We start from the raw sequence: 25776 nt of genomic DNA on the forward strand, positions 1-25776 counted from the left end.
TTCGGGTGAGCGCACAGTCAACTACAACTTGTCATCTGGAGCAGAGCGTCTCAGGTTTCTGCGGGACGGGGAGAGCCACACACGCCCCTCAGAGCAGATCCAGACTTCAGAGCAGCGTGACCGTCCTTCAGCGCCCGGCCGGAGCAGGTGAGTCGCCTGAAAAGGGACTACACTTCTCTTTTCTTCTCACGTCTCCTCTCTTTGACTCTCCTGGCCTGGATGAGCTGCTCAGACTGATCCCACAGCTCCGTGTGTTCAGCAAATATCCTCAGGCTCGCTGTGTTTACGCCAGACAGACAACATGTTTCTGTTAACAACAGGAGCAGGGATCCTCTCCTCTTCTTCTTCTTCTTCTTCTTCTTCTTCTTCTTCTTCTTCTTCTTCTTCTCAAACCGTTAACTTTCCTCTGACAGGAAGTAGACATGCTCTGTTAGTTAGGGGCCACGCTGTTTGTCTGATTTTCAGTAGTAAACGTCTTTTTAGACTCAATCTGAGCCACATTCACCTGAGCAAATGTCTGATTTCAAGTTATTTAAAGACAAAATGAGGTCAAGAGAAAAGTTATCTAAATAAAAACTTTATTCTAGACAGTTTTTACTGAAAATGAGACAAAACAACTTGATAAGATCAGAGTTTTTTGCCGTGATATTTGCTGAGGAGCAGCACCTGTAATAAAAACTCTCCCTTTATGATCCAGCTCTAAAAATAGTCTGTGAAAAAGGAAGCAGAGGATGTTTTTCCTCTTTATCTGATTAATTTTTTACTCTCCTCTTTTCTGAGAGCAGGGCTTGGGATAAACACGGGTGGTGCAGGTATGAGAGGTGGAGGCGCTCTCTGAGTGTTGACACTGTGGACAGAGAGGTTGGAGCAGATCTCCATGAGTCATGTATTTTTAAAACTTTCCCAGATCGTGGCAGAGGCAGAGGATCCTGTCCGCTGGGACCATCAGGGTCTGTGAATCTGGATGTTCAGAGGGAATCCTGTCTGAGGATTTAGCTCAGCGTCTGATTTTTCTCTTACAGACTGTCTTCATCTGTTTCCAGAGCGAGGTTTGAGAGCAGGCTGCTCTGACGCCTCTCTGTGACTCAGTCTGTGGGTTTCTTTTTCCGTCCCTGATCCTCCCGCCTTGTGTGAATCTGTCATTGTCTCTCCTCTTTTTGTCCTGCTTTCAGACGCAGCGTTTTCACCATGAGGTGATCGCTCTTCAGGCCCGTTCCCTCAGACCACGTCTCTGCCCCTGAAGACATGGGGCTCTGTGACAGGATGAGCTGCTGGAGGAGGCGGTGTAGCAGCAGCTCTGGAGCGTTCATGGCTGGAGTTGGAGCCTTGCTGCTGGGCCTCGGTCTGGCTCAGTCCGTCCCTCCTCAGGCTGAATGCCGGGCCGTCCCCGTGCAGCAGAACCTCACTGAGTACCAGTTCCAGAACACAACAGAGGAGGTCGACAGCGGCTTCATGTCGGCGTTTGTGCAGTCCTTCCTCGGCACGGTGCAGCCGAACCCCTTTCCTAAAGGTCAGTGTGGACTTTATTTCTCAGACCTGATGTCAGTGCTCCTGTCTGCTTCCTCACAGACTCTGTCTGTGCTGATTTTACTCACCAGGTGCAGGTAACCACAGAGCTGTCATTGATAGTTGGGAAATTTTCCCCACAGGCTGAAGTGATGCATCATCTGAAGTGTAGCAACGTCATGATCATCGCTCTGCAACCTTTACTTTCACAAGAGACGTGGGTTAAACTCATTCAGGAGACAAAAAAAAAAATCTACTTTATCTCCACAATATAGTCAACATAGTCAAAAATCAGGAGAATAATTATCTAAACAAGAATTTTTTGTGTTAACAAATGGATGTCTTTTTTTAAATTTTTTTTTTACTGATAATAAACAAAAAAAAAAAAAAAATCTGTTAGTTGCAAAATGTTTTAATTAGCTGCAAAATATTTAAAAAAAAAATAAAAAAAGAATAAAATTTAAAAAATGTCCAAAATTTTCAAAAAAGAATAAAATTTGAAAAATGTCATAAATTTTCAAAAATAAAATAAAATTTCAAAAAAATTTCAAAGAAGAATTTTTTTTTTAAAATGTCCAAAATTTTCAGAAAAGAATAAAATTTTAAAAAATGTTCAAAGAAGAAAAAAATGTAAAAAAAATGTACAAAATTTTCAGAAAATAATGTTTGAAAAAAATTCTAACATTCTACAATTTTAAAAATTTGGCAAAATTTAATAAATTTGCAAAAAATCAAAAATCAAAATTGTAATTTAAAAAATTGTTAAATTTTAGAAAAATGTAAAAAATTTCAAAAGTTGCAATTAAAAAAACATTTGGCATTTAAATAATACAAAAAGAATGCAGATATGTAAAAAATTTAAAATTGAAAAAATTAGAAAATGTATTTAATTTTCTATATTTAAAAAAATAAAATAAAAAAATGGTTAAAAGTTTGTTTTTTTAAATAGTTTTAGTTTAAAAGAAAAGGAAAGCTTTATTGACAGATTTCATGAATATTTAGTTAAACAAAATGTAAACACATGACTTTATGTAGTTTCAGTGTTTTTTTAATCATCAATACCCTCTGCAATGAAAATAAAAACTGTTTATTTCAATAACCCGGTCTGCCAATCCATTTATCAAAGCTACAAGGAGCCACTGAAAAGGAGTCAAAGGGCCGTGTAAGGCTCCAGAGCCACAGGTTGAACACCCCTGGTCCTGATGCTCAAACAAACAGGCGTCAGGATTGGTTAATCAGTCAGCTAATGGGAATTCCTCTCTGCTCTACCTTTAACCTTTCAGTCCCAGTCTCAGGTTTTTGAGCCGGTGTTTCCTGAAACTCAGAGCTTTGTTTCTCCTGTGGTGTTTTATCCGTCTCCATGAGCCGAAGTAATCGCTCCATAAAACCCGTCTGTATTTCTAATGTCACTTCCTCCTTTGTATCGATTTCAAATGGACAGAAACAGGTCAAACAACCTCCAGCCGGGTTAAACCCACGGCTCTCAGAGATCGGCCTGATGATTGGAGGAAGGCTGCCGTGATGTTCAAATAAAAAGCTCTTACTGTTCGATGTTTGACTTCCAGTCCCTCTGAGTCAACAGCTGTTTGAACAAGCTGTCCTCGCTCTTTATGACACGGTGAATGGCTTCATAGCTTTCTGTAAACTGTCTCTGTGCTCCGCTGTAAGCCTGCTGTAAACCTGCTGTAAACCTGCTGTAAACCTGCTGTAAACCTGCTGTAAAGCTGCTGTAAAGCTGCTGTAAAGCTGCTGTAAAGCTGCAGGCCTGGGGTTGTGAACGTGGGTAGGTAAATAATAAAATAATGAGTGGGTTTAGCTCAGAGATTCATCCATTAATCCATGTCTTTAACTCAGGCTGTTTTGGTAGGAGGTTTATACCAACCTACAGCAGCTGATGACTGAAGCTAACAGGTGGACACGCAGACATACTTTTATTTTTCATATTACCCTGTAATAACAGGCTCTGGGATCTGTCTCCTGATCGTGGCTGTTTGTTTTGTGATCTTGTGATAGCAGTGTTGTTTTTCTTACTATGGTTAAAAAGTCAAATCCAGGCGTTTTCTCCAGATCTGGACTTGTTTTTCTTGTTATCTGGAGAGAAAGCTGTTTTCCCATCACCCCCTGACAGACCCTCCAGGGATCAAACTGATTTATCTTCTGATCTGAGGATGAAAGAGCGCGTTTCTTCATGCTCACTGTAAAATAAGATAAAATAAAATAAAATAACCGAGGCGCTGCGTTAGGGAAGTGATAAACTACCTGGTGAAGTTTCTGTAGCGTTACTTCTCTTTGCTTCAGACCTGCCTCTCCTCTCTCTGGAATTCACTGAAAAAGCATCAGACTGAAAAGCTGACGATTCATGGCGTTGGTGGCGTTTCCTTTGAGGATGTCTCCTCATTGGTCTTTTGAGTGAGTGTGAGCCTCAATGGGTCACTGCTGGTGGAACAAAATGATGGAAATAGACCAGCTCTAAAGTCAATAAAAAGTCAGTTTACTCTATCAACAACAAACTGTTTTGATATTCAGGTGATTACAAACTGATTTAAACATGCTCAGAAGTTTGAGTGTTTCTTGTCTGATGAGTCTGTTCTGCTCATTGTTGCTAAATTCTCCAAACTGCTCCTTTAAATTCAAGGTTTTGTCATTTAACGCTGATATTTTTTCAAACGAGCTGTCAGCGCTGCTTATGAGTAAAGCCAGTGCATCTCTGACGGCTGAGGTCGATTGTTGAAGTCCTTGTGAGGAGTTTCTCAGTGATCTAGAAAAAGTCTCTTCTAGATATCTGCCTGATCCTAATCCGCACTTTACAATGAGATTATCAGCACCAATAAAAGCTACTTCTCAGCTTCCTGATCAGGTCAGGCAGGTCCAGATTGATTTACAGCATGTGTAAGTTTCTATGACAACACCAGACCAGCTGATGAAGTTTATCAGAGAGAAGAGATATCTGTGTTTTTCTCTGCAGAAAATGATTTCTGTGATTAATTTTGTAGTGATGGTGGACACTGGAGCCTAACTGTCAGACAGAAAAAGGACAAAAGAGCAGAAGAGAGAGAAACAGGAGAGAGATAGAGCACAAGCTAAAGGCTAACACCCAGCTAAAAGTTAACACCAGCTAAAGGCTAAAACACAAGTTAAAATGAAAAGACTGGCTAAAGGCTACAACATGGGCAAAAGGCTAAAATATGGGCTATAAGTTAAGCTAAATGCTTAAACTCAGGCTAATGACTAGAACACAAGCTAAAGGTTAAAAGACAGGCTAAGGGCTAAAACACGAGCTAGGAGCTAAAACACAAGCTAAAGGTTAAAAATAAGGCTTAAGGCTTGAACACGAGCTTTAGGCTAAAACATGGGCTATTACACAAGCTAAATGCCTCAACTCAGGCAAAAGGCTAAAACACAAGCTAAAGGCTAAAATGTGGGCTAAAACATGGAATAAAGGCTAAAACATGGGCAAAAGGCTAAACACATGCTAAAAGCTAAAATATGGCCTAAAACATGAGCTGAAAGCTAAAACACAAGCTAAAGGTGAAAAGCCAGGCTAAAGGCTAAAACACAGGCTAAAGGCTAAAGAACGAGCTAAAGGCACAAACATAAGCTTAAGGCTAAAGCACAGGCTAAAGGCTAAAACGTGCTTCAATGTGGGCTTAAACACAAGCTTAGAGCTTTAACAGGAGCTAAAGGCTAAGACATAAGCTAAGTGCTTAAACACTGGCTTAGGGCTAAAACATTAGCTAAAGGCTACATACACACTCCATCTTTAAAGCCAAATCATCACTACAGTATGTGTGGGACTCTGGGCCTGAAGGTGGCGCTGCAGTCATCTTTAAACAGATCCTCTTCATAGCATCTTTAAATTTGCAGTTTTTAATCACTTTAATAAGCTGTTAAAGACAAAACCCTGCTTGATTTTATCTTTGTGGTTTGTTGGCCCAGTTTTTCTTTACAAAGAGTTTTTCCTAAACAACTGGTCCTTAAACCTGAGCAGGGTTTGAAAATCCTGACTCTTCTGTTCCTGGGAAACTGGAATGCTTTACAGCGTCACATACAGCAGGTTAGAGTCAAGGTGAGACTCTTTGTGTGAGTTTAAAAACATATTTCTGGGACGTTCATACCGGGTTACAGCCTAACGTTACTGAGACAAAAACTCAGAACATGAGAGAGAAACACACAAAGCTGATGGAAAGAAAACCTGCACATGTCTGCTCCGTCGCCTGGGTCCCACAAAAGCCCACTCACTGAGGCCGTAAAGGCTGTGAGTGTGTGTGTGTGTGTGTGTGTGTGTGTGTGTGTGTGTACGAAGCTGTCCTGGTTTCCTGGTAACCATAAGATGAAGGTGTCACCTTCCCACTTCTACAATGAAAGAGATTAAAGGGTTTGCTCACTGGACACACAGTCCACATCAACAAGACATTTTCTGAGCATGAATCAGGACAGAGGCCAAAATCTGCAAACAAATGAAACAAGAGAAAGTTTCTTGTATTAAGACCTTATTCTAGTTTTAAGCAAATTTTCAAGAAAATTGTGTGTCTCCTAAAGTCAGTTGGAAATAAGAGACTCCTGATTGAATCCTTTCCTGTGTTTTCTTCCAGACCTGATCGTGGAGGTGGTTCAGGATCTGAATGAAGTGCTGGCAAATCGAGACCTTGTCAGAGAAGTAAGTCAGTTTTTTTTTCCTCTTTCTGCATTTTTGTTGGATGAAGTTGTAGATGTGGGAAAAATGTGACCCACCCTCCCCTGAGCCCCTGGAGCTGTAATCTGAGAGTGTTTATCAGGAGAGCGGCGCCGTGCGTTGGACTCTGACTGGACTGTGACTCTCAGCGCTCTGATCGTAGACCGTCACCTCGGTGAAGAAAACGACAGCTCGGTGTATCTGACGTCACTGCAGACCACGCAGACCTGCTGCTGCTGAGAGCTGGGCCTGGGAGCTGATAGTTTATATAATACATATCATTTCAAAATGTCATTTCAAATCTTTTTATTATGTTTTCTGATACAGCTGTAAGTGGGAGTTTCCAGGTGAATCCATGTCAGGTAAACTGGTTGGTGCCCAGAGAGACACAAATGTTGCCAGGTACATTAAAAAAAGGAAAGAAAAGACAAACCAGGACATGTTGACAGACATCACTTTAGGCAGCTGCATATAATTAATAACACAAGATCCCACCCGCCCACCAGCCCCCATCATCTAACTTATTAAACAACCAAAATACATGAATCCAAACAGCACAAAAAAAATAAACAAGTAATAATAATAACAATAATAATAATAATAAAAAAATAATAATAGTAATGATAATAATGATAAAAATAATAATGATAAAAATAATAATCATAAATATAATAATAATAATAATAATAATAATAATAATAATAATAATAATAATAATAATAATAATAATAATAATAATAATAAAAATAATAATAATAAATATAATAATGATTATAATAGTAATGGTGATAATGATTATCATGATAATAATGCTTATAATGTAATGATAATAATAATAATGTTAAAAATAACAATAATAATTATAACAATAATAATAATAAAAAAAAAAAATACTAATAACAATTATGTTGAAAATAATAATAATAAACAACAATAACAAGGATAATTATATAAAAAAAAATTATACAAGCCATCTGCCTGACAGGAATTGTGTGTGTGTGTGTGTTTAGGCCCTGGTGTACCAAGTGGGCTTCCTGGTGTGTGCGGCCATCGGCGTCCTCTACATCGTGCTCATGCCCGTGGTGGGGCTCCTGGTGGCGTGCTGCCGCTGCTGTGGAAACTGTGGAGGGAGGATGTACCAGAAGCAGTCGTCCTCTGTTCACTGTCGCAGGAGAGCTCTGTACTGGAGCGCCTTCGCCACCACAACCGTCATACTGTGAGTGTGTGTGAGTGAGTGTGTGTGTGTGTGTGAGTGAGTGTGTGCTTTCTGATGCACTTCCACACACCATAATGATGTGTTATCTGAAATTAGCATCCCAGCACAACAGCTTGAGAGAGCACGCCTCACTGCCCGTCTGCTTCCTAACACTGACGTTATGCTCACCACTCCAACTGTCTCTGTGTGTGTGTGTGTGTGTGTGTGTGTGTGTGTGTGTGTGTGTGTGTGTGTGTGTGTCTGTTATGTGTGTGTAACTCTGTGTTTGTGTGCTTTCAGTGCTGGGAATATCTGCATGTTCAAAAGTAATGAAGCTCTCAAAAAAACTGTGGACCAGGCCGCGGAGGGGCTCAACGCCACCTTTGACAACATCCAGACCTTCCTGGCTGCTGTGCCCGAGGTGAGGAAACCTTTAATCTGTAAACACAGGTTAAAACAAGTCAGATTCATCCTTTTTCATGCTTTAGACACCAAGTTCCTGCAGCCAAACAGCCTGTACAGAGAGCTTTGTGTTGGTCAGAGACAGGGACACGCAGAGAAACACTGTGTGCAGATCTGAGCTGAGGAGGAACTTCCCATCAGTGACGTGATCACACCTGTGATGACTCAGATTAGAGGACATGACCAACAATAAGGAAAGAGGAAACACATGGTTCCAGTAAAAGGTGGAGGAGTTATTTTTATACCTGTGATGGGGATGATGAGGTGTGTTTGTGTCGTGGTCGGTGAGAGGAAGATGTGGAGCCAACAAACCCTGGTTTTTAGAGGGTCGAAGGAGGACCTCTGCTTCCTCCTCTGCATCGAGCTCCAACATTTGCCTGAATTTGACCCCACAGACGCCCCCCCCCAAATTTTTGATAAATTTGCAAATATTTTTCAAAAATTAAAAAATGTCAACATTTCTCAAAAATTTTGAAATTTAAAAAATTTGATAAATTGAAAAAAAAAAAAAAATTAAAAATGTGAAAAGTTCCCCAAAATTTGCCACAATTTTAATAGTTTGCAAAGCATTGTAATTTCCAAAATTTGCTACATTTGAAAAAAATATAATTTTTTTCTTAAAAATGCAAAATTCTCAAATAACGGATTTTTCCTAAATTGAAAAAAGTAAAGAAAATTAAGTTCAAAAATTGCAAATCTTTTCTGCAAAAGGTGATGAATATTTAATTTTACAAAATTATTGCATGATTTTATTTAGTGTCAATTTTTTTGAAACATCAATACCCTCTGTTAGAAAAGTAACAATTCTTTATTTAAGTAATATTTTTTTAAAGCTACAAGCAGCTGCTGACTTTTGAATTGTTTAAAAATATTTTTGTCGGTGAAAGTGAAGCTGTCCACTTAGAGCTATGGTCCTAAAAAGCCCATTTGGATTTTCTCAATGAATTGGTTAGTTCTGCATCAGGTTTTCCATGAAACATAATATTTAATGTTTATTTAATGTAATATACACAATGGAACAATGAACCAATATAGTTGGGTCATTTTGGCGCGAAACGTGACCGTGGTGAGGAAAGGTCCGTTTCTCAATGGATTTGTCATATAGGAGGGCTAAAAAACAAATTCAGCCAGGGTGTATTTTTTAAATGGCGGGGAAAATTTTTTAGAGGCCAAAATCCAAAATGGCCGTCATGGAAATGATCTCTTTAATGGCTCGGCTTACAATGATGGACAATAAATGTTTTCAGACCTTATTTTTGTTAAGAAATACATATTTCAGGGTTACAGAATGATTTGACCACATTTTAACCTTCGAATTCAAGATGGCTGCCACTTTTGGTGTTTTTTAGGGTTTTTTGGGGAGTTTTTGCTGTTTTTGGGGCAGATTTTTTCAGTATTGTTACAGAGTCTCTATAGGGTTATAATGGAAGCTCTGCCCTGGTTGAACCCATTAACATGTAGCCGAGCTGTTCCTCCGTCATCAGCGTGCCGTGAGCCGACAGCTTCTGCGTGAGATGTGAATAATCCCCGTGTCAGTCTGCTGAGTAACGAGCAGCTCTGTTTCCTGACTGTGAACAGACTTATCTGCAGATCCAACAGAGCAGGGACAGGTTTCAGGGAGGGACGGGGCCGCGTCCTGTTTGTCTCTCCTGGTTTCTGAGAGCTGCTTGTCAGATTAGCCGCCGTGACCAGCCTCAAACAAACCCCGCGTTGTTCCTAAAGCTGTGACTCATGTGCAGACTTTGACGTGACATTTCTGACGCTCTGTTTGTCTCCAGGAGCTGAACCATGTGGTGAATGAAAGCTACAACACCATCCAGGAGGTGACCAGGAACCTGGAAGGTAGGAAGTGAAAACGCGATGTGGAGCAGAGGTGACGGAAGCCATTGTTTCTGTTTCTGACCTCTCCACCTCTCCTCTCTGTGTGACTCAGCCATCGGGCCCCAGCTGGGAGCAGAGATCCAGCAGGAGTTCAGAGAGATCCTGGAGCCGGCGCTGAGCTCCGTCAGACTCTTGGATGAAGGTATGAGAGGGTGGCGTGCTCCGTCCCGTTTCAGCCTGAGCGTGTCCACGCTTGTGTGGATGTTTGACGGGACGGGTGTAATTAGGAGGCGCAGACGTGCAGTTTGAGTTTGTTTTACTCCTCATGACGTTTTGATCAGGAAACCTATGATATGGGCTCCAAACCGTCCCTCTGAGTAGAGAAACGGTTATTTGTGACGTTCAGTTTGACACGTGTTATGGACGTGGTCTTGTTGAAGTCCCCCATTGGCTCCTGAGGGGGCGTCTCTGGGATGACAGGCCCCACACAGAAACCGCTGACTCTGCTGATCCTTCACTCAACCCAGAAACCGTTAAAGCTGAGCCTCCTGGCGACAGCGCCGCGGCTGATTTACGAGCTGCTCAGAAACACAGAAATGTTTTTCACAGCAGAAAGTGAACTGCTGATGCTTTTTGTTTGATCATCGACTGAAAAACCGTGAACAGGTCAGAGAGCCACGGTTTATCAGCTGTCATGTAAAGACAGAGATGTTTAAAAGTATAAAGGAAAGACTTTCCCGTCTGCAGTGGTGCTGTTCTTGTGTCAACAAGGCCTCAAGCGGAGCAGATGGCCCAGTTTAGGTTACGGTTTATGAGGTTCGCCCTCACGTGGGAGTCCTGGGTTTGAGTCCAGGCTGTGGCCTCTTTCCCACACGTCACTCCCAAATCTCACCCTGTCTCCTGCTCTATCCACTTTCCTCTACACCAGGGGTCTTCAACCTGTGGCTCTGGAGCCTCATGTGGTCCTTTGACTCCTTTGCAGTGGCTCCTTGTAGCTTTAAAAATATTATTTAAATAAGGGCTTTTAATATTTAAATGATAACAACACAGACACTAAGTAACATCATAATATAAAATTTGGACTTAAAATGCATCACCTCTTGAAACAAAGCTTTGATTTTTTTTGTGATTTTTTTTTTTGTAGTTTTTTCATTTATGTATTTTTTTATTTTATTTATTTTTTTTTCACTTTTTTGACATTTTTGCCAATGAAGAAAAAGAATTCCACATTTTTTTAAAAAAGAATTTGCAAATTTTTGATTTTTTTTTACATTAGTCCCTCTTTCTTTTTTTTTGTTGTTGCAATTTTAGAAAAATATTTACAACTTTTGGAAATTAAGCAAAATGTTGAAATTGCATTATTTAGGTTTTTTTTTTTTTTTTCAAATTTATGACATTTCATCAATTTCTTTGAATAACTGAAATTTTGCACATTTTTTAAATTCATTTCTTATTTTGCTAATTTTTTTTTAATCTTTTTTCCAATTTCCAAATTTTGCAAAATTTATAAAATCTATGACACTACAAATTCCTTTTTTCTTAAATTTGCAAAATTATTAAAAATAAATTAAATAAATGAAATAAATTAATTAATGAAAATGAAAAACTAAGAAATCACATGTGAAAATTTATAAACACTAAAACTTCTCATTCAGATAATTATTCACCTGATTATACACTTTTTTTGTCGATAAATTAGATTTTGCGGCTCCTGAATGACTTTCATCCAGGTGAGCTGAGGCAGAACGGCTCCTATTAAAGTAAAGGTTGCAGACCCCTGCTCTATACCAATGAATTAACAGCCTAAAAAGCCCAAAAATAAAATATTAAAAACAAAATTAGGCCTCAATTTTTAAACTGTTAAAACCACAGACTATCTGTGACATCACCCATCTGGTTTTAGTACAGAGTTTTGAAGCCTATCGTCAGCAGATATTGGATAAACTTTGCGACTCCTCACTAACAGCTTCAGGGGGCTCACCTGTCAGCCTGGGGGCGCTGTGCCTCTGATTGGCTCAGATTGTAATCTTCATATCTTCTGATCTGCAGAGTTCATTTCTCACAGTTGGAGGATGACGCTCGTTAAAAACTCAAATAAATTAAAGAAATCACCTTTTCAAAGAGCCGATGAGACAGAAACAGGTGTTTGCTCTTGGCTGTAAACGTGTCAACCTTTGCTGTAAAAACAGGAGTTAAGAAACAGAGTCCATTGGGATTTGTTAGCATTTGGAGCCAGCCTCTTGTGGACATTGGAGGAACTGCAGTTTTCTGCGCTGAATCCCTGTAACACCAGAAGTTTCTGCTGAGCTGAGACCTGTAACATGACTGACTGCAGCTCAGGCGTGAAATAAAAAGGAAGCTAACAAACAGGAAACTCTGCAGCGTGAGTAACAAAACGTTTCTTCAGAGATCAGAAAAACTTCCTGTATTGCTCCGGTCAAACTGCTCTCTGATCCCGTAAAGGTCAGTCAGCACGGATCGGTTTATCTCAGGAACGCGTGGAGCAAACGCTTGAAGCTCGAGCTGCTACAGACAGTCTGACACGGCTCACAAAGCGCCTTATCCTGACGTTTTAATGTGTGAGAAATCAGAGTTTCATGTCAGCAAAACCACAGCGTGAAGAAAAGACAGAAATCTCCAGAAGACACAAAAATATCTGGATTTAAAGGATTAAAGGAAATGTTAAACCTGTGTTCAGGTGTTTTTATTTCAGCTGCTTTCTTCAGAGGGTTGAGGCGTGGCGGGACAGCTCAGGGTGAAACCTGTAGTGAAAGAGACAAAGACGTCGTTTCAGGATCGATTCCAGGAACTAAAACTGCTTTTAGGATCAAAAGGAGTTTTGTAGACGTGCGAGAAACGTCACCGTTTATTTTTAATTCAACGTCAATAGATCAAACTGTCAGACCAGAAACTTTCAGTTTGTGAGCTCAATGAAAGTTTTTACTTCTTCTTCTTCTTTCTTTCTACAAAGTTAATAAGTTTCCAGCATGAAGTGATCTTTCATTGATTGATTATGTTTGTTCAAACTGATATGAGAGCTGACACCCCGGCCTCCCTCCTCTGGTTTCTTTAGGGCAGGGGTCTGCAACCTTTACTGTCATTAGAGCCATTTTGCTTCAGCTCACCTGGATGAAAGTCGTTCAGGAGCCACAAAATCTACTTTATCTTTACAATCAGGATAAAAAAATGTCTAAAATTCTAAAAATAGTGAAAAAAAAACCAAGTGAATAACTAAACAAGAAGTTTTTGTGTTTATAAAATTGTAACTGTGATGTCTCCATTTTTTAAATTCTGATAAATTTGCAAATATTTACAAAAAAATTTAAAATTTGCAAAACTTTTCAAAAATTTTGAAATAAAAAAAATTGTAAAATTTTAAAATATTTGGAAAGAATTGTAATTTCAAAAATTTGCTACATTTCAAAAAAAAAATTTTTTTTCTTAAAAATGCAAAATCCTCAAACAAATGATTTTTTTCTAAATTAATAAAGTAAAAAATTTGAAGTTCAAAAATTTGCAAAACTTAAAAAAAGTAAAGTTTTTTTTTTTGCAAAAGGTGACATATATTTAATTTTACAAAATTATTACATGATTTTATTTAGTGTCAATGTCTTTAATCTTTAATACCATCTGTTAGAAAAATAACAATTCTTTGTTTCTATATTTCAAAAGGAAATTTTAAAAATGTGAAAAGTTACCCAAAATTTGCCAAAATTTAATTAGTTTGCAAAGAATTGTAATTTCCAAAATTTGCCACATTTGAAAAAAAATAAATCTTATTAAAAATGCAAAAATCTCAAAAAACGGATATTTTTCTAAATTAAAAAAGTTAAAAAAAAAAAAAAGTTAAACAATTTGCAAGTTTTTTCTGCAAAAGGTGACTTATATTTAATTTTACAAAATTATTACATAATTTTATTCAGTGTCAGTGTCTTTAATCATCAATACCCTCTGTTAGAAAAATAAAAACTCTTTATTTCAATAATATTTTTCTAAAGCTACAAGGTGCCACTGCAGAGGAGTTTAAGGGCCACATGAGGCTCCAGAGCCACAGGTTGAACACCCTTGTTTTAGGGATTTGATTTCTTTAAGAGTTGTTTTATTTTAGCATTTTTATTTACTTTGCTAATCCAGCTCAGATTTAAGTACTGCACTGCAAAAAACTGAAATCTTATCAAGTGTTTTTGTCTTTTTTTAAGTTAAAATTGTCTTTTTTTACTCTGTATGAGCCACATTCAACTTGTTAGTGTGGAAAAATGTCTTGTTTCAAGTTATTTTAAGACAAAACGAGGTCTGAATTGTTTGTAGTATGTAAAGAAAACTGTCTATATAACAACTAGAATAATGTCTTAATATGAGAAACTTTTCTCTTTTTCTGTTGGAAGATTTTTTTAAACTAATTATAAGCAATTCAGACCTCATTTTGTCTTTAAATAACTTGTAATCAGACATTTTTCTGGCCTGCTCAGGTGAACGTGGCTCAGATTGAGTCTAAAAAGACATTTTTCTAATGAAAATCAGACAAAAACATTTGATTAGATTTCAGTTTTATCCAGTTTACAGATCTTTGAATAACGCCACAGTTTGAAACCTTCGTGCTCCTCCACAGACACTGAAAACACCAGCAGGCAGGTGGAGGATCTGAGCTCCTCCCTGGCGGAGCTGCAGTCCAGCGTGGACCGTTTCCAGGCCAACGTCACCGCCGTCAGAGACGACATCAACCAGACTCTGTCCAAGCCCGATTGCACCGGCTGCGACCAGCTCCAGCCCGAGCTGCAGAAACTGGACGCGCTGGACACCACCGTCTCTGTGAGTACAGACTCCTCCACCCCTGATGTAGTCTGTCACATGACTTCATCCTCAGGCAGATGGAGTAAAGACGTTTGAAGGTTTGACGGCTCAGGTTTCAAACCTGCTCAACCACAGTCTCAGATTCGTTTGGGTCCCATCTGCTCCTCTCTGTTCCTCCCACACTCCTCTGACCCCTCTGACTCCTCCGACTCCTCTGACTCCTCTGACTCCTCTGACTCCTCTGACTCCTCTGACTCCTCTCCTCTCCTCACAGTTTACACAGACATGCTGAAAATATTCAATCTGCTTCACAAAATGCTGAGAAACCACTCGTCTTAAGCTCATGTGTTTGAAAACTTTTTAACTGCACTCTGCTGCCCCCGCCTGTTCATCTGAGGTACAACACAGCATCACATGTGATAGCTAGTCACACTGTTGGCACGTGTGTGTGTGTGTGTGTGTGTGTGTGTGTGTGTGTGTGTGTGTGTGTGTGTGTGTGTGTGTGTGTGTGTGTGTTTTCCCCACAGGTTCCCTCCCTGAAGGAGCTGCAGTCAGCCATGGATGAAGTCAGGAAAATCAATCTCTCGTCCAAAGCGAAGGAGGTCTGTGACGTCTGACGTGAAAACACGTGAATCATTTCACACATAATCAGAAAAATTCCTCCAGATCTCTGAGAGCAGACAGAGTCAGGAGTGAAATGATTGATATGAAATAAGACACAGAGCAACAGTTTTATCTGATGAGCTCATTCAGGGATAAATCAGAAAAGTTAAAAAAGGAGACAAAGTTTGAAAAACTTCCTGAGTGATGAAAACTTCTGCTTGTTTTTGTTTCAGGCCGAGGATTTTTTTAACAGCATCCCTCAGAGAGTGAGCAACGACACCTCGGGTATCGTTCAGAGTGAGTAAAGCTCCTCTAACCATCATCAGACTCCAGGATTCACTCCTCTAAACTAAGAGTAAATAAACCTGGTGTGTGTGTTTTTCAGACAGCAAGAAGCTGCTGGAGAACATCGAGGAGCAGATTTCAAAGATCGCTGACGACGTCCCGCTCTCCACCCTGAACAACGTGTCAGACACGCTCGTAGGGGTTCACACAGACATCAAGAAGCTCCTCCCACAGCTGGAGCGAGGAGAGCACATCAGGTCTGAGACTGGATCCAGAACCACACAGATCCTCTTTCTGACCCAAACAGGGTCTCAGCAGACGTCTGTCCAACAGGATTAACTGACCCATACGTGTGTGTGTGTGTGTGTGTGTGTGTGTGTGTGTGTGTGTGTGTGTGTGTGTGTGTGTGTGTGTGTGTGTGTGTGTTTTCCTCCAGGTGGGGTGTGTGTGTGGCCCTGTGCTGCCTGGTCCTCCTCGTGGTGGTCTGTAACCTCCTGGGTCTGGTCTTTGGCCCTCTGGGTCTGAAACCCAAAGCAGATCCCACGAAGCGCTCCGGTACGGCAGACTGTGGGGGCATCTTTCTTATGATGTGAGTTTAAGATAAAAAATATATTTTATTTCCTCTGATTCTGCGTTAATGTGCTCCTCTGATGGTTTAAAGTCTCTGAGCTGAAAGTAAAATATAATGTAATGAAATATAAACACAGCAGCATGAACACGATGTGACAAAGACTGACGTGTTTTATCACCCTGAAACAGGAAGTGGATAACTCAACAAACAGTTATAATAAGTTATGATAATGTCATTTATTTGACAAACAGCTGAGCCCAGAGCTGGTTCAGAGGATTTTTGATCCTGATGCCAAGATTCAATCTGTACCAGCAACATTTCAGTTTATTAAAAAAAAAATATATATAAATAAATAAATAAATAAATAATAATAACAATAATAATAATAATAATAATAATAATAATAATAATAATAAATATAACAATAATAATAATAATAATAATAATAATAATAATAATAATAAATATAATAATAATAATAAATATAATAATAATAATAATAATAATAATAATAATAACAATAAAAAATATAAATATAATAATAATAATAATAATAATAATAATAATAATGATAATAATAATGATAATAATAATAATAATAATAACAAAGCAAAAAATAAGAATTATTTGCTCATGATATTAAAAGATATTAAAGGATATCACAGTCAATGGTGAGGTAGTCAGCGTGCTAAGACGACGTTAATATGCAACAAAACATAAGAGGGAAGGAAAAAAAGCAAAAAACAAAAACAAACAACAACAACAAAAAGTTTACAATAACCAAACTGTCCGTCCCACATGCTCTAAAAACAGTGAGTAAGACTCATCAGTCTGTGATTTCTGATCAGTGGAGAAGAAGTAAAGAGGCTCATTCAGCCAAAAGGGTCAGTGTCTGACATGCTCAATTAGAGGTATCCATGGTTTGTTAAGTTTGTGTTGAGATTTCACAGTGAGTGCCTAATTTTTTTCTAATTTCATAAAACTTGAAACGTCCTTTCTCCATCTGGTGTCAGAGGGCGGGTGGAGCGTTAAAATGACAACAGTCAGAGTTTGTCCAGGAGCTTTAACCCTTAAATCCACAGGCACTTACGTACAAATTTTGGAAAATTGATTGATTGCTTTTTTTAAATGTTTCCAGGCCATAACAACACACTTCCATGATTTTTTTCTATCTATGATTTTTGCATTCTTTATCTCCAGGGATTTGTTGTCTGTCTAGGAAATAGATGTGAATTTTTCCAATTTTTAAATCAGAATCAGAATCATGTTTTATTTGTCTTGGTATTAACGCTTAACAAGAAAATAATAAAAATGCAGATAGAATACAGAAAAAGGTAAGATATAAAATTTACAAGTATGCAAAAATATAAAGAGAAAAATAATAATTACAAAATAAAATAATAATAAAAATATTTAAATAGGAATATTTACAGAAAAATAAAATAATAATCATCATATTGAGAAACAGAGGATACAAGGTGCAGCTGGAGCTGTGCAAAAAAAAAAAGGCAAATTACTGTCAATTATTGAACAATAATACATCAAAATCATCTTAAAGAATAATATTTTATTCAAGCAAGTCCTGCCTATGGTGGCGTATTTCATTCACTTAAAATAAAGAAATAAATAAAATAAATAAAATAAATCCTCCTGTTTCCACAACATAACTATCTCATAAATACAGGAATTTATTTATTTTAGTATTTCCCAATTTTATGAGATACTATCACAGAAAACCAGGATTTCCCATGATGCTCTGCTGCGTGACTCGTTGCTGCATGATTTTGCTGCTAATCAGCGATGAGGGGTCAGTACAGGTCAGGTTGGTTTTTAATGCGTGTTAGTAAACAGTTACATGTTTTATCCTTCTTCATCGAGATGACGATTAAAGATTTTCAGGAATTTCTTTACTTCTCAGATTCTTGTTTTTAAGTCGTAAACAGGAGGATTTTTTTTATTTGGGGTGAAAGCAATACGCCATCGTGCCTGCCAAAATATGACAACATGACAAACATCAGGACTTGTCTCATGGCCCCTGTCTTTGTCCACGTAGGCGGACATTTTTTAATTTGATTGAAATTCATGAATATGGTTTTCAATGCTGGCATGAAGTCATGTGACCTGGTACCTGACTCCTCCCCCTTAAGTTTTTCCTAAGATAAAAAACTTCAGATACTTGAAGCCCCCCAGATTTCACTTTCAGCTGAAGCTGATTCCTCCAACCGCTCCACCCTCTGAGCCTCCTCTGACCTTTGACCTCTCTGTGTTTCAGGAGCGCAGGGTTCAGCTTCCTCTTCTCCTGGCTCTTCATGATCCTGGTGCTGGTTCTGTTCCTGCTCGGCGGGAATGTTTACACGCTGGTCTGTCGCCCCTGGAACAGCGGCGAGCTGCTGAAGGTAGACGCTCGGTCACACGCTTTGATTCCACGCCACGGCTTTTATTTCCTGTCTTCAGTTAGCGTAGCAGGAACAACTTTCTGTCTCAAAGCGTGGAAATCATCAAACTGTGAACTGTCTCTTCCCCTCGCAGCTCATGGATACTCCAGGTTTCATCCCAGGGCTGAATCTCAGCCAGAGTTTGGGAGTGAAATCTCAGATCAGCATCTCAGAGATCTACAGGTACGAGACGGAGCTTCAGTTTCTCATGAGAAAACTTTATTAAACTCAGTCTGAGCAGCAGCTTTCATAAACGTGAGCAGTGATTGTTTGTGAAATGAGTTTCTGACGTTGGCAGATCGTGTGAGCAGAACAAGCCTCTGTGGGCGACGCTCCACCTGGACGAGCTCGTAGACCTCAACGACCTGCTCAACGTGACCAAGGTGAGTTTTTCAAACCTTCACTGAGCTTGATTTCATCATCACTTCCTGTTTCTGTCTCTAACGCCCGCTCTGCCCGTCCCTCAGTACACGGATCGGATCCAGAGCTACTTTGACGATGCAGACATCGTCCTGTCCACCATCACCCTCCTCAGCCCGGAGAGCAAAGAGCAGCTCAGCGGCTTCTCCAGCAAAGCCGACGACTTCGACCCCGTGGACCTGACGTCTGAGGTAGATCTGACTCCTGGCTCCTGATTCGTTCTTAGTGAAGACGACGTGTTTCCATGCTCACCTTTCCCACCTTCCTCCTCTCAGATTAACAACGTTTCCAGCATCAACCTGAACACGACGGCGGACAGACTGGACCGGCTAGCCGACCTTCAGGTCAGTCACAGAGAGCACAGAGAGGTTATCTTCATGAGGTTTTTCAGCAGTAACCAGAGATTTGTTGTTTCCAGACGAACGATAAAATCAAAAAGGAGCTCCAGGGTCAGGCCAGAGACCTGAGACAAATCCAGGCCGACTTAGAAAGCAGCCTCCTCCCTCAGATGGTGAGTACCTGCTCTCTGCTCCCTGTGAACATCCTCCTCATCTCTGACGCCTCCTGTTTCTGCCCGCAGAAAAACGTCAACGCATCCGGCGCACGCCTTCAGTCCAGCGCCAAGAAAATCAACGTGAGTAAAACCTGGAAACACCAGGAATAATGATCGTCCTGTGTGTGTGTGTGTGTGTCTGAAGTTCTCCTCTCTGCTCCTCTCTGCTCCTCTCTGCTCCTCTCTGCTCCTCTCTGCTCCTCTCTGCTCCTCAGGGGTCGGTGGGGGAGGTGCTGAGCAAAGTGGGAGCAGCACAAGACTTCCTCGACACAAACAGGACACAGATCGTGAAGACCGTGAGTAGAGAGTCACATGAGCTGAGGGGGGGGGGGGCTCCATGTGGTCTGTTAATGCCTGTGGTCGGGGGGGCAGAGCAGAGCAGGGCGGTGTGTGAGCTCATGGTGTCGTTAGTTTCACATCCTGACGCACAGATCTCTGCTCCAGCTGCGTTTTGTCGGACATTTCCCAACAGGGACAGATAAAACTGAACATACTCACACACGTCACAGGAGGAGGTCCAGGTCTGAGGGAGGCAACGAGCCGTGGACTCAGAAAGTCAAATCCTGATTAATGGTTTAAAATCCCTAAAATGACGAATCATCAAACAAACAGAAAATCCTTTGTTTTCCTTGTCTGTGCTGATTAAAGGGATAGTTCAGGTTTTTGATGAGGAGTCATCAGAAGATTTGAACATTAGTAAATGATTTAACAGTTAGCTCCTGTTTTGAGGACTGTACGGCTGCTGATAGACTTTCAAACACATAACCAGAACCAGAACGGCCTTTATTCACCAAGTATCTTTAACAATACAACACTGGAAAAAACTGAAGTCTTATCAAGTATTTTTGTCTTATTTTCAGTAAAAAATGTCTTTTAGACTCAATCTGAGCCACAGTCACCTGAGCAGTCCAGAAAAATGTCTGATTTCAAGTTATTTAAAAACAAAATGAGGTCTGAATTTCTGTAACAAGTTAAACAATATCTGCCTATGGAACAAAAGAAAAGTTACTTGTATTAAGACATTTTTCTTGTTTCAAGCTAATTTCTCTTGTTCCATTAGCAGATAATTTTTTTCAACTTGTTACAGCAACTCAGACCTCATTTTGTTTTTAGATAGCTGGAAATCAGACATTTTTCTGGACTGCTCAGGTGAATGTGGCTCTAAAAATAGACAAAAACACTTGATAAGATTCCACTTTTTTTGCAGTGTGTAGGTCAGAGAGGGGGATGTTAAATTTTCTGGCAGCTGGAAGACGATTGGTAGATATGAGAGGAGGCTAAATCTGATTGGCTCTCTGCTTGAAGGCGTAAACTCTCATAATTCTCCTGTTACCTGAGCAGGAGCAGAAGGCCAGGAGTGGCCAACAAGTCAGGGACCAAGAGCCACAAAAATCACCATGGTACTACAGAGAGCCACATCACACACGTGGTCTTACAAACACACTTTCTCTATATGAAATGACATAAAGTGAAAACCAATACATTTCTAATTTTCAAAGCAATTTACTGTGTTAATAAATGTGTTTAAATTCATTTCTGGAGCCGTGTCAAACACAAATGTCTGTTTCACTGCAGAAGAGACAAAGTTCCATCTATCTATCTATATATCTATCTCTGTGTTTCTCAAATTGTGGTCCGTGGACCACTAGTGGTCCGCCAGTGCCCCCTAGTGATCTGCAACTACCGTGAGGAAATTTTTTTTTTTTTTAATGGAACATTGGAGAAAAAAGAGGGGGTGGGGGTGCGAGTTGTTTGGTTGCTACACAAATTGATAAAATCTACAAAAATTGGTTCATTAAAGTGTTGAGTAATTTAATTTAATACACGTACTTAAGTATTTAAATACTGGAATTTTTAGGTATTATGGAATAATATATCAGTAATGTAGTTATACTCAGATTTCCAGGTCCTGTTTCTTCCTCATTCTAAAAAACAAACAAACAAAAAAACCCCCACCAAACTTGGAGGGAATAAGTGCACTTTTTTACTAAAGTCACTAGTCATTAGGAAAAAGACTTGTTCTGAATAAAGGGAATTTAAGAAATAAAATGTATAACTTTAATCATAAAAATAATTGGTGTATTAACCCAATTTTCAAAATAATTGTTTGTTGCAGCCCTAGCAAGTTGTACATGTATGATTGGACTTTATAGTAGATTATAGCCCACATATAGTGGACTTTATATGAGTTTGTTCTCTGAGGTGTTGTTCTGGGACTATTTAGCTCGTGGTGGTCCGCAAGAGTTTTCTGGGGGGATAAGTGGTCCTTGGTCAGAAAAAATTTGTGAAACACTGCTCTATCTATTAATCTATATGATAGATATGAGCACATGAGCTATTAAGAGGGGCACATGTAGAGAAGAGAAACTGAAACTTAAGTATCAATCTCATTACCCAAGTATTAATCAATACTGATCCCAACTTTGACATCAGTATATCAATATTTTAGATTGACCGGCACACCGTTACTCATAACTATATAGTGGATAGAAGAGCTGCACACCGAAAGGCAAAGAGCTACATGCAGCTCATGAGCCGCAGGTTGGCCATCCCTGCAGAAGGTGAATGGATGATGACCGGGGATAAATGGATGAGTATGAAGTGGTCTTCCTGCTGGAGCTTGTGTTGAACTTCATTTCTGACTCTGCTCTGTCATGTGACCTCCCTCTGCGTCGAAGGTCATCTGATAGTCTGCTCACCGTCCACGGGTCCAGACCAAACATGGAGACAGCGTTAACTCAGAAACTCTGTTTGCAGCTCAGAGACACAACATGAAGACTGACACAGAGAAAATTTAATGTTTTAAATCTTCTCAGCTCCATAAATAATATTTAAATTATTCATCAGCTGTATTTTCAGCATTTGTCTTAAATTCAGAGAATTATAACTTTATTTATTCTGAATTCTTGAAATCAGCTCCATAAATAACCTTTCCCACCGCCCTGCCTCATCTGATCAGACACTGCTGCACTTACTAACAGGTCACTGCAGAGGATTTACCCAGAATCCAACAGGCTGAGATGGCCATGCATTCCTCTGGTTCCTCATGACCGCTCACTGTAAAGCAGAAAACTGTAAAGCAGGGAGAAATGTCAGGAATTCACTCTGTGTCTGTGTCTCAGGAGAGCCAGAAGTTTGTGGACTGTCAGATGGGTTACTTCATCGTTTACGCTGACTGGGCCAACAGCACGGTACACACACACACACACACACACACACACACACACACACAGAGTCAAATGTTTGCACACACACGTGACTGACCTCTCCCCCGTCTCTGATCTCCCTCAGATCACGCTCCACCTGGGCCGCTGTGGGCTGGTGGCGGACGCCGTGGACTATGTGGAGAGTTTCCTCTGCCTGAACCTGGTGGAGTCCCTGGTGAGGGTCGGCTGTAATCTGTAATCTGTAATCTGTAATCTGTAATCTGTAATCTGTAATCTGTAATCTGAGCGTAAAGCTGCAGTTATCTTATCAGACGCTAACCTTTGATCGTGATCCTCTTCCCCTGTGTCCAGAATGCGTTTTGGTTCAGTCTGGGTTGGTGCATGATCTTCTTCGTCCCCAGCATCATCTTCTCCATCAAACTGGCCAAGTACTACAGGAGGATGAAGTACTCCGACGTCTTTGAGTAAGTGGACACACCTGAAACCTAAACTTTGTGACTATTATTTAATAGATATTACAAAATAAAGAAACTGTAAATGTTTATCTGTCTGTATTGATGTGCTTGACGCCTTGACGGCCTCTAACAGCTGATCGTCTTCCTGTTTCAGGGAGGACTTAAACATGCACCACATCCCTCGGGCCCACATCAAATCCTCCTGAGAGGACGGACGGCGTTGGTGCCAAACGCTTCAGAGACTGCGGACACAGATAACTTGATAAAAGCAGAGCCCACTCCTGCACAGACGGGACACGCTGTCACCGTGGAGACGTCCTGCCGTACCTTTCCGCCTCACAAAGACCACCCAGCATACTCAGTCTGAGCTCAGGGGGACTCAGGCTCTCAGGGATTTCCTCCTTCCTCTGAAAGTATTTCTCTAAGATGACTTTTAGTTTGTATTTGATGCTGACCCGACAGCTGCAGGGATCTGAACACATTTCTGAGCCGTGACGCGGGGCTGGTGGAGAACTGATCATTGATGCAGTTATTTAAAGACTGGTTGAGCTGCAGCGCTTCGTGTTTCTGTGCCAACGGTTCGCCTTTTGTTTTTACTCTGATTCAGAAACTTGTTGTGGGGGGAAACACTTTGGTTACTTCTTTGATGAACTTGCACTAAACATGACAAATCAACGCACAGCTCTTCGTACCAATCAGAAATGACTTACCACAGTCAGTGAACCACACAATGTGACTTTAACCATTTCAATGAGTATTCTTTAAACTCTGCTCCTGTAAATACTGACTTCCTGACTTGAATTGATTCTGAAATGATTATTTTTGATACTGTGATCTGCCATGAACTCTGTGCTAACCTGTGTGTTGTCTCTGTTACACAGCACTTTATTTGGTCTCTTTGTTTCATGACATCAACGGGTTGTGAACATTTCTTGCCGCTGTTGTGAAAAACTACTGTCAGTAAAAACTGTGACTGATCAGAAGCTGCTGCTGCATTTTTCTACCTTTAAACCGAGACATGAGAGGAATCTGAGCGATCAGTGAGAGTCTGTTCACCACGAAACCATGAAACCACATGAAACCACAGCTCACTGTCAGTCGCTCACAATCAGTCAGTCGCTCACGGTCAGTCAGTCGCTCACAGTCAGTCAGTGGGGGCAGTGGATCATATGAATGAGGTGTGTGTATGTGTGTGTGTGTGTGTGTGTGTGTGTGTGTGTGTATAAGACTTTAAATTTGAGCTCAACTAAGCTTTTATTTCAGCACATTGTTAACAAAGTTTGACTGAATTGACTGTGAAAAACTGGAACAAAAACAAAAAACAAAAAAAGAAATAAAAACATGACAAAAAAACAAACAAACAAAAAAACCCCAAAATAAAAAAAAACAAAACAAAAAATAATAATAAAAATATGAAACAAAAACATTAATCAAAATAAAAAATAACACAAAAAGCAAAAGAAAAAAAAAGAAAAAAATTCAAATATCAGAATGAAAAACAAATAATCAAAAAACAAAACAAATAAAAAATGAAAACAAAATAAAAATGGAAAAAATACAAAAAAAAACCATAAAAAAAATGGAAAAAAAAGCCAAAAATGAAATATGAAAAAACAAACAATAACAAAACAAATAAAAATATGACACAAAAACATTGATCAAAATTTAAAAAAACACAAAAAGAAAAAAAGAAAAAAAAAAGAAAAAAATTCAAATATCAGAATGAAAAACAAATATCAAAAAACAAAACAAATAAAAAATGAAAAAAAAAAAAAAATCAATACGGAAAAAAAACCCCAGAAATATAACATCTCACTCTCAGTCTGTCAGTTGCTCACAGTCACAGTCATTTATAAAGCTCTGTTTAAAGATCAGGATTAAACTGTGGGTTACAAAGGCAGCAAAATACAAAACAGTGAAGGAGCTGCTGCAAATTACAAGTTTACAAAGGAAGACTTCAACTGATTATAGAAAAGAAGAGAAAAAAGTCTGAAATCAAACAGAAATGAATGAGAGCATAAAGTTAAAGTCCCTCTCCTTCACTAATCAGCTGCATGTTTACACATACTTCCATCAGACGGTTACAGTTTTTCTTTGAAACCATAATTACTGTCATGCAATTTGTCCTCTCATCAGATTAAAGCACATCTCTGACATTCTTCTTTCATATGACTCGACGAGCGCAGCGAAGAGGAAAAACTGTCAGCTGGGTTCAAAACCTGACATCTGAAGCTTCTCATCATAACTGCAGAGAAACAGGAAACAGAGAGAGGAGGAGGAGGAGGAGGAGGAGGAGGAGGAGGAGGAGGAGGAGGAGGAGGAGGAGGAGGAGGAGGATGCAGCTACTGATAAACAAACTTAAACTCAGAGGTCCAAAACTCAAAAGTCTAAAACTCTAGAAAAACTTACAGAGAAAACCAAGAAGCTGTAGAAGACGAGGAGATGAGATAGCAGACAGCAAACACAGCGACAGGATACGAGCTGATAGAGAAAGTCAGGAAACACAGATTAAACACAGAGACCAATGAAAACACAGGTGAGGAACGAGACACAGGTAAAACAGGAGGGGCAAACAAACAGGAGGGAAACACAAGGAGAACTAAAGACAGAGACAAGATCAATCCAAAACAGAAACACTGAGAATAAACAACAAAAAGACCTTCACATGGACCAAACCAGAACCACAAGGAACAAGAACTATAGACAAAAACAGGAAACACAAAACACAAGACAAGGATCCTGAAGAAGAACAGAAAGCTCCAAAAGACTGAAACTTAAGGAAACTTAAAGCCAGAAACCAAAACAGAATCATTTCTCTTCTTTATAAACTCTGTAGTAGT

At 39.6% G+C, this 25776-nt stretch overlaps 1 protein-coding gene across 1 annotated transcript; it reads left to right on the plus strand.

Annotated features, from left to right (window-relative positions):
- Positions 1–23987, plus strand: prom2 (prominin 2). Its single transcript, XM_074675123.1, has 24 exons — positions 1–147; positions 1173–1510; positions 6099–6163; positions 7189–7394; positions 7674–7794; positions 9614–9677; positions 9769–9858; positions 14266–14465; positions 14975–15049; positions 15284–15347; positions 15436–15592; positions 15772–15924; positions 18179–18302; positions 18436–18524; positions 18640–18724; positions 18809–18952; positions 19037–19105; positions 19180–19272; positions 19342–19395; positions 19530–19610; positions 22437–22505; positions 22606–22695; positions 22833–22945; positions 23091–23987. The coding sequence occupies exons 2-24, from the start codon at positions 1246–1248 to the stop codon at positions 23140–23142; spliced, it is 2523 nt and encodes an 840-aa protein (XP_074531224.1). The 5' UTR covers positions 1–147; positions 1173–1245; the 3' UTR covers positions 23143–23987.
- The last annotated feature ends 1789 nt before the right edge of the window (positions 23988–25776 follow it).

This window comes from Halichoeres trimaculatus, unplaced genomic scaffold, assembly GCF_033239565.1.
Source record: "Halichoeres trimaculatus isolate MK-OKI-2021-1 unplaced genomic scaffold, fHalTri1.1 fHalTri1_scaffold_8, whole genome shotgun sequence".
In the NCBI taxonomy this organism is placed as follows: domain Eukaryota; kingdom Metazoa; phylum Chordata; class Actinopteri; order Labriformes; family Labridae; genus Halichoeres; species Halichoeres trimaculatus.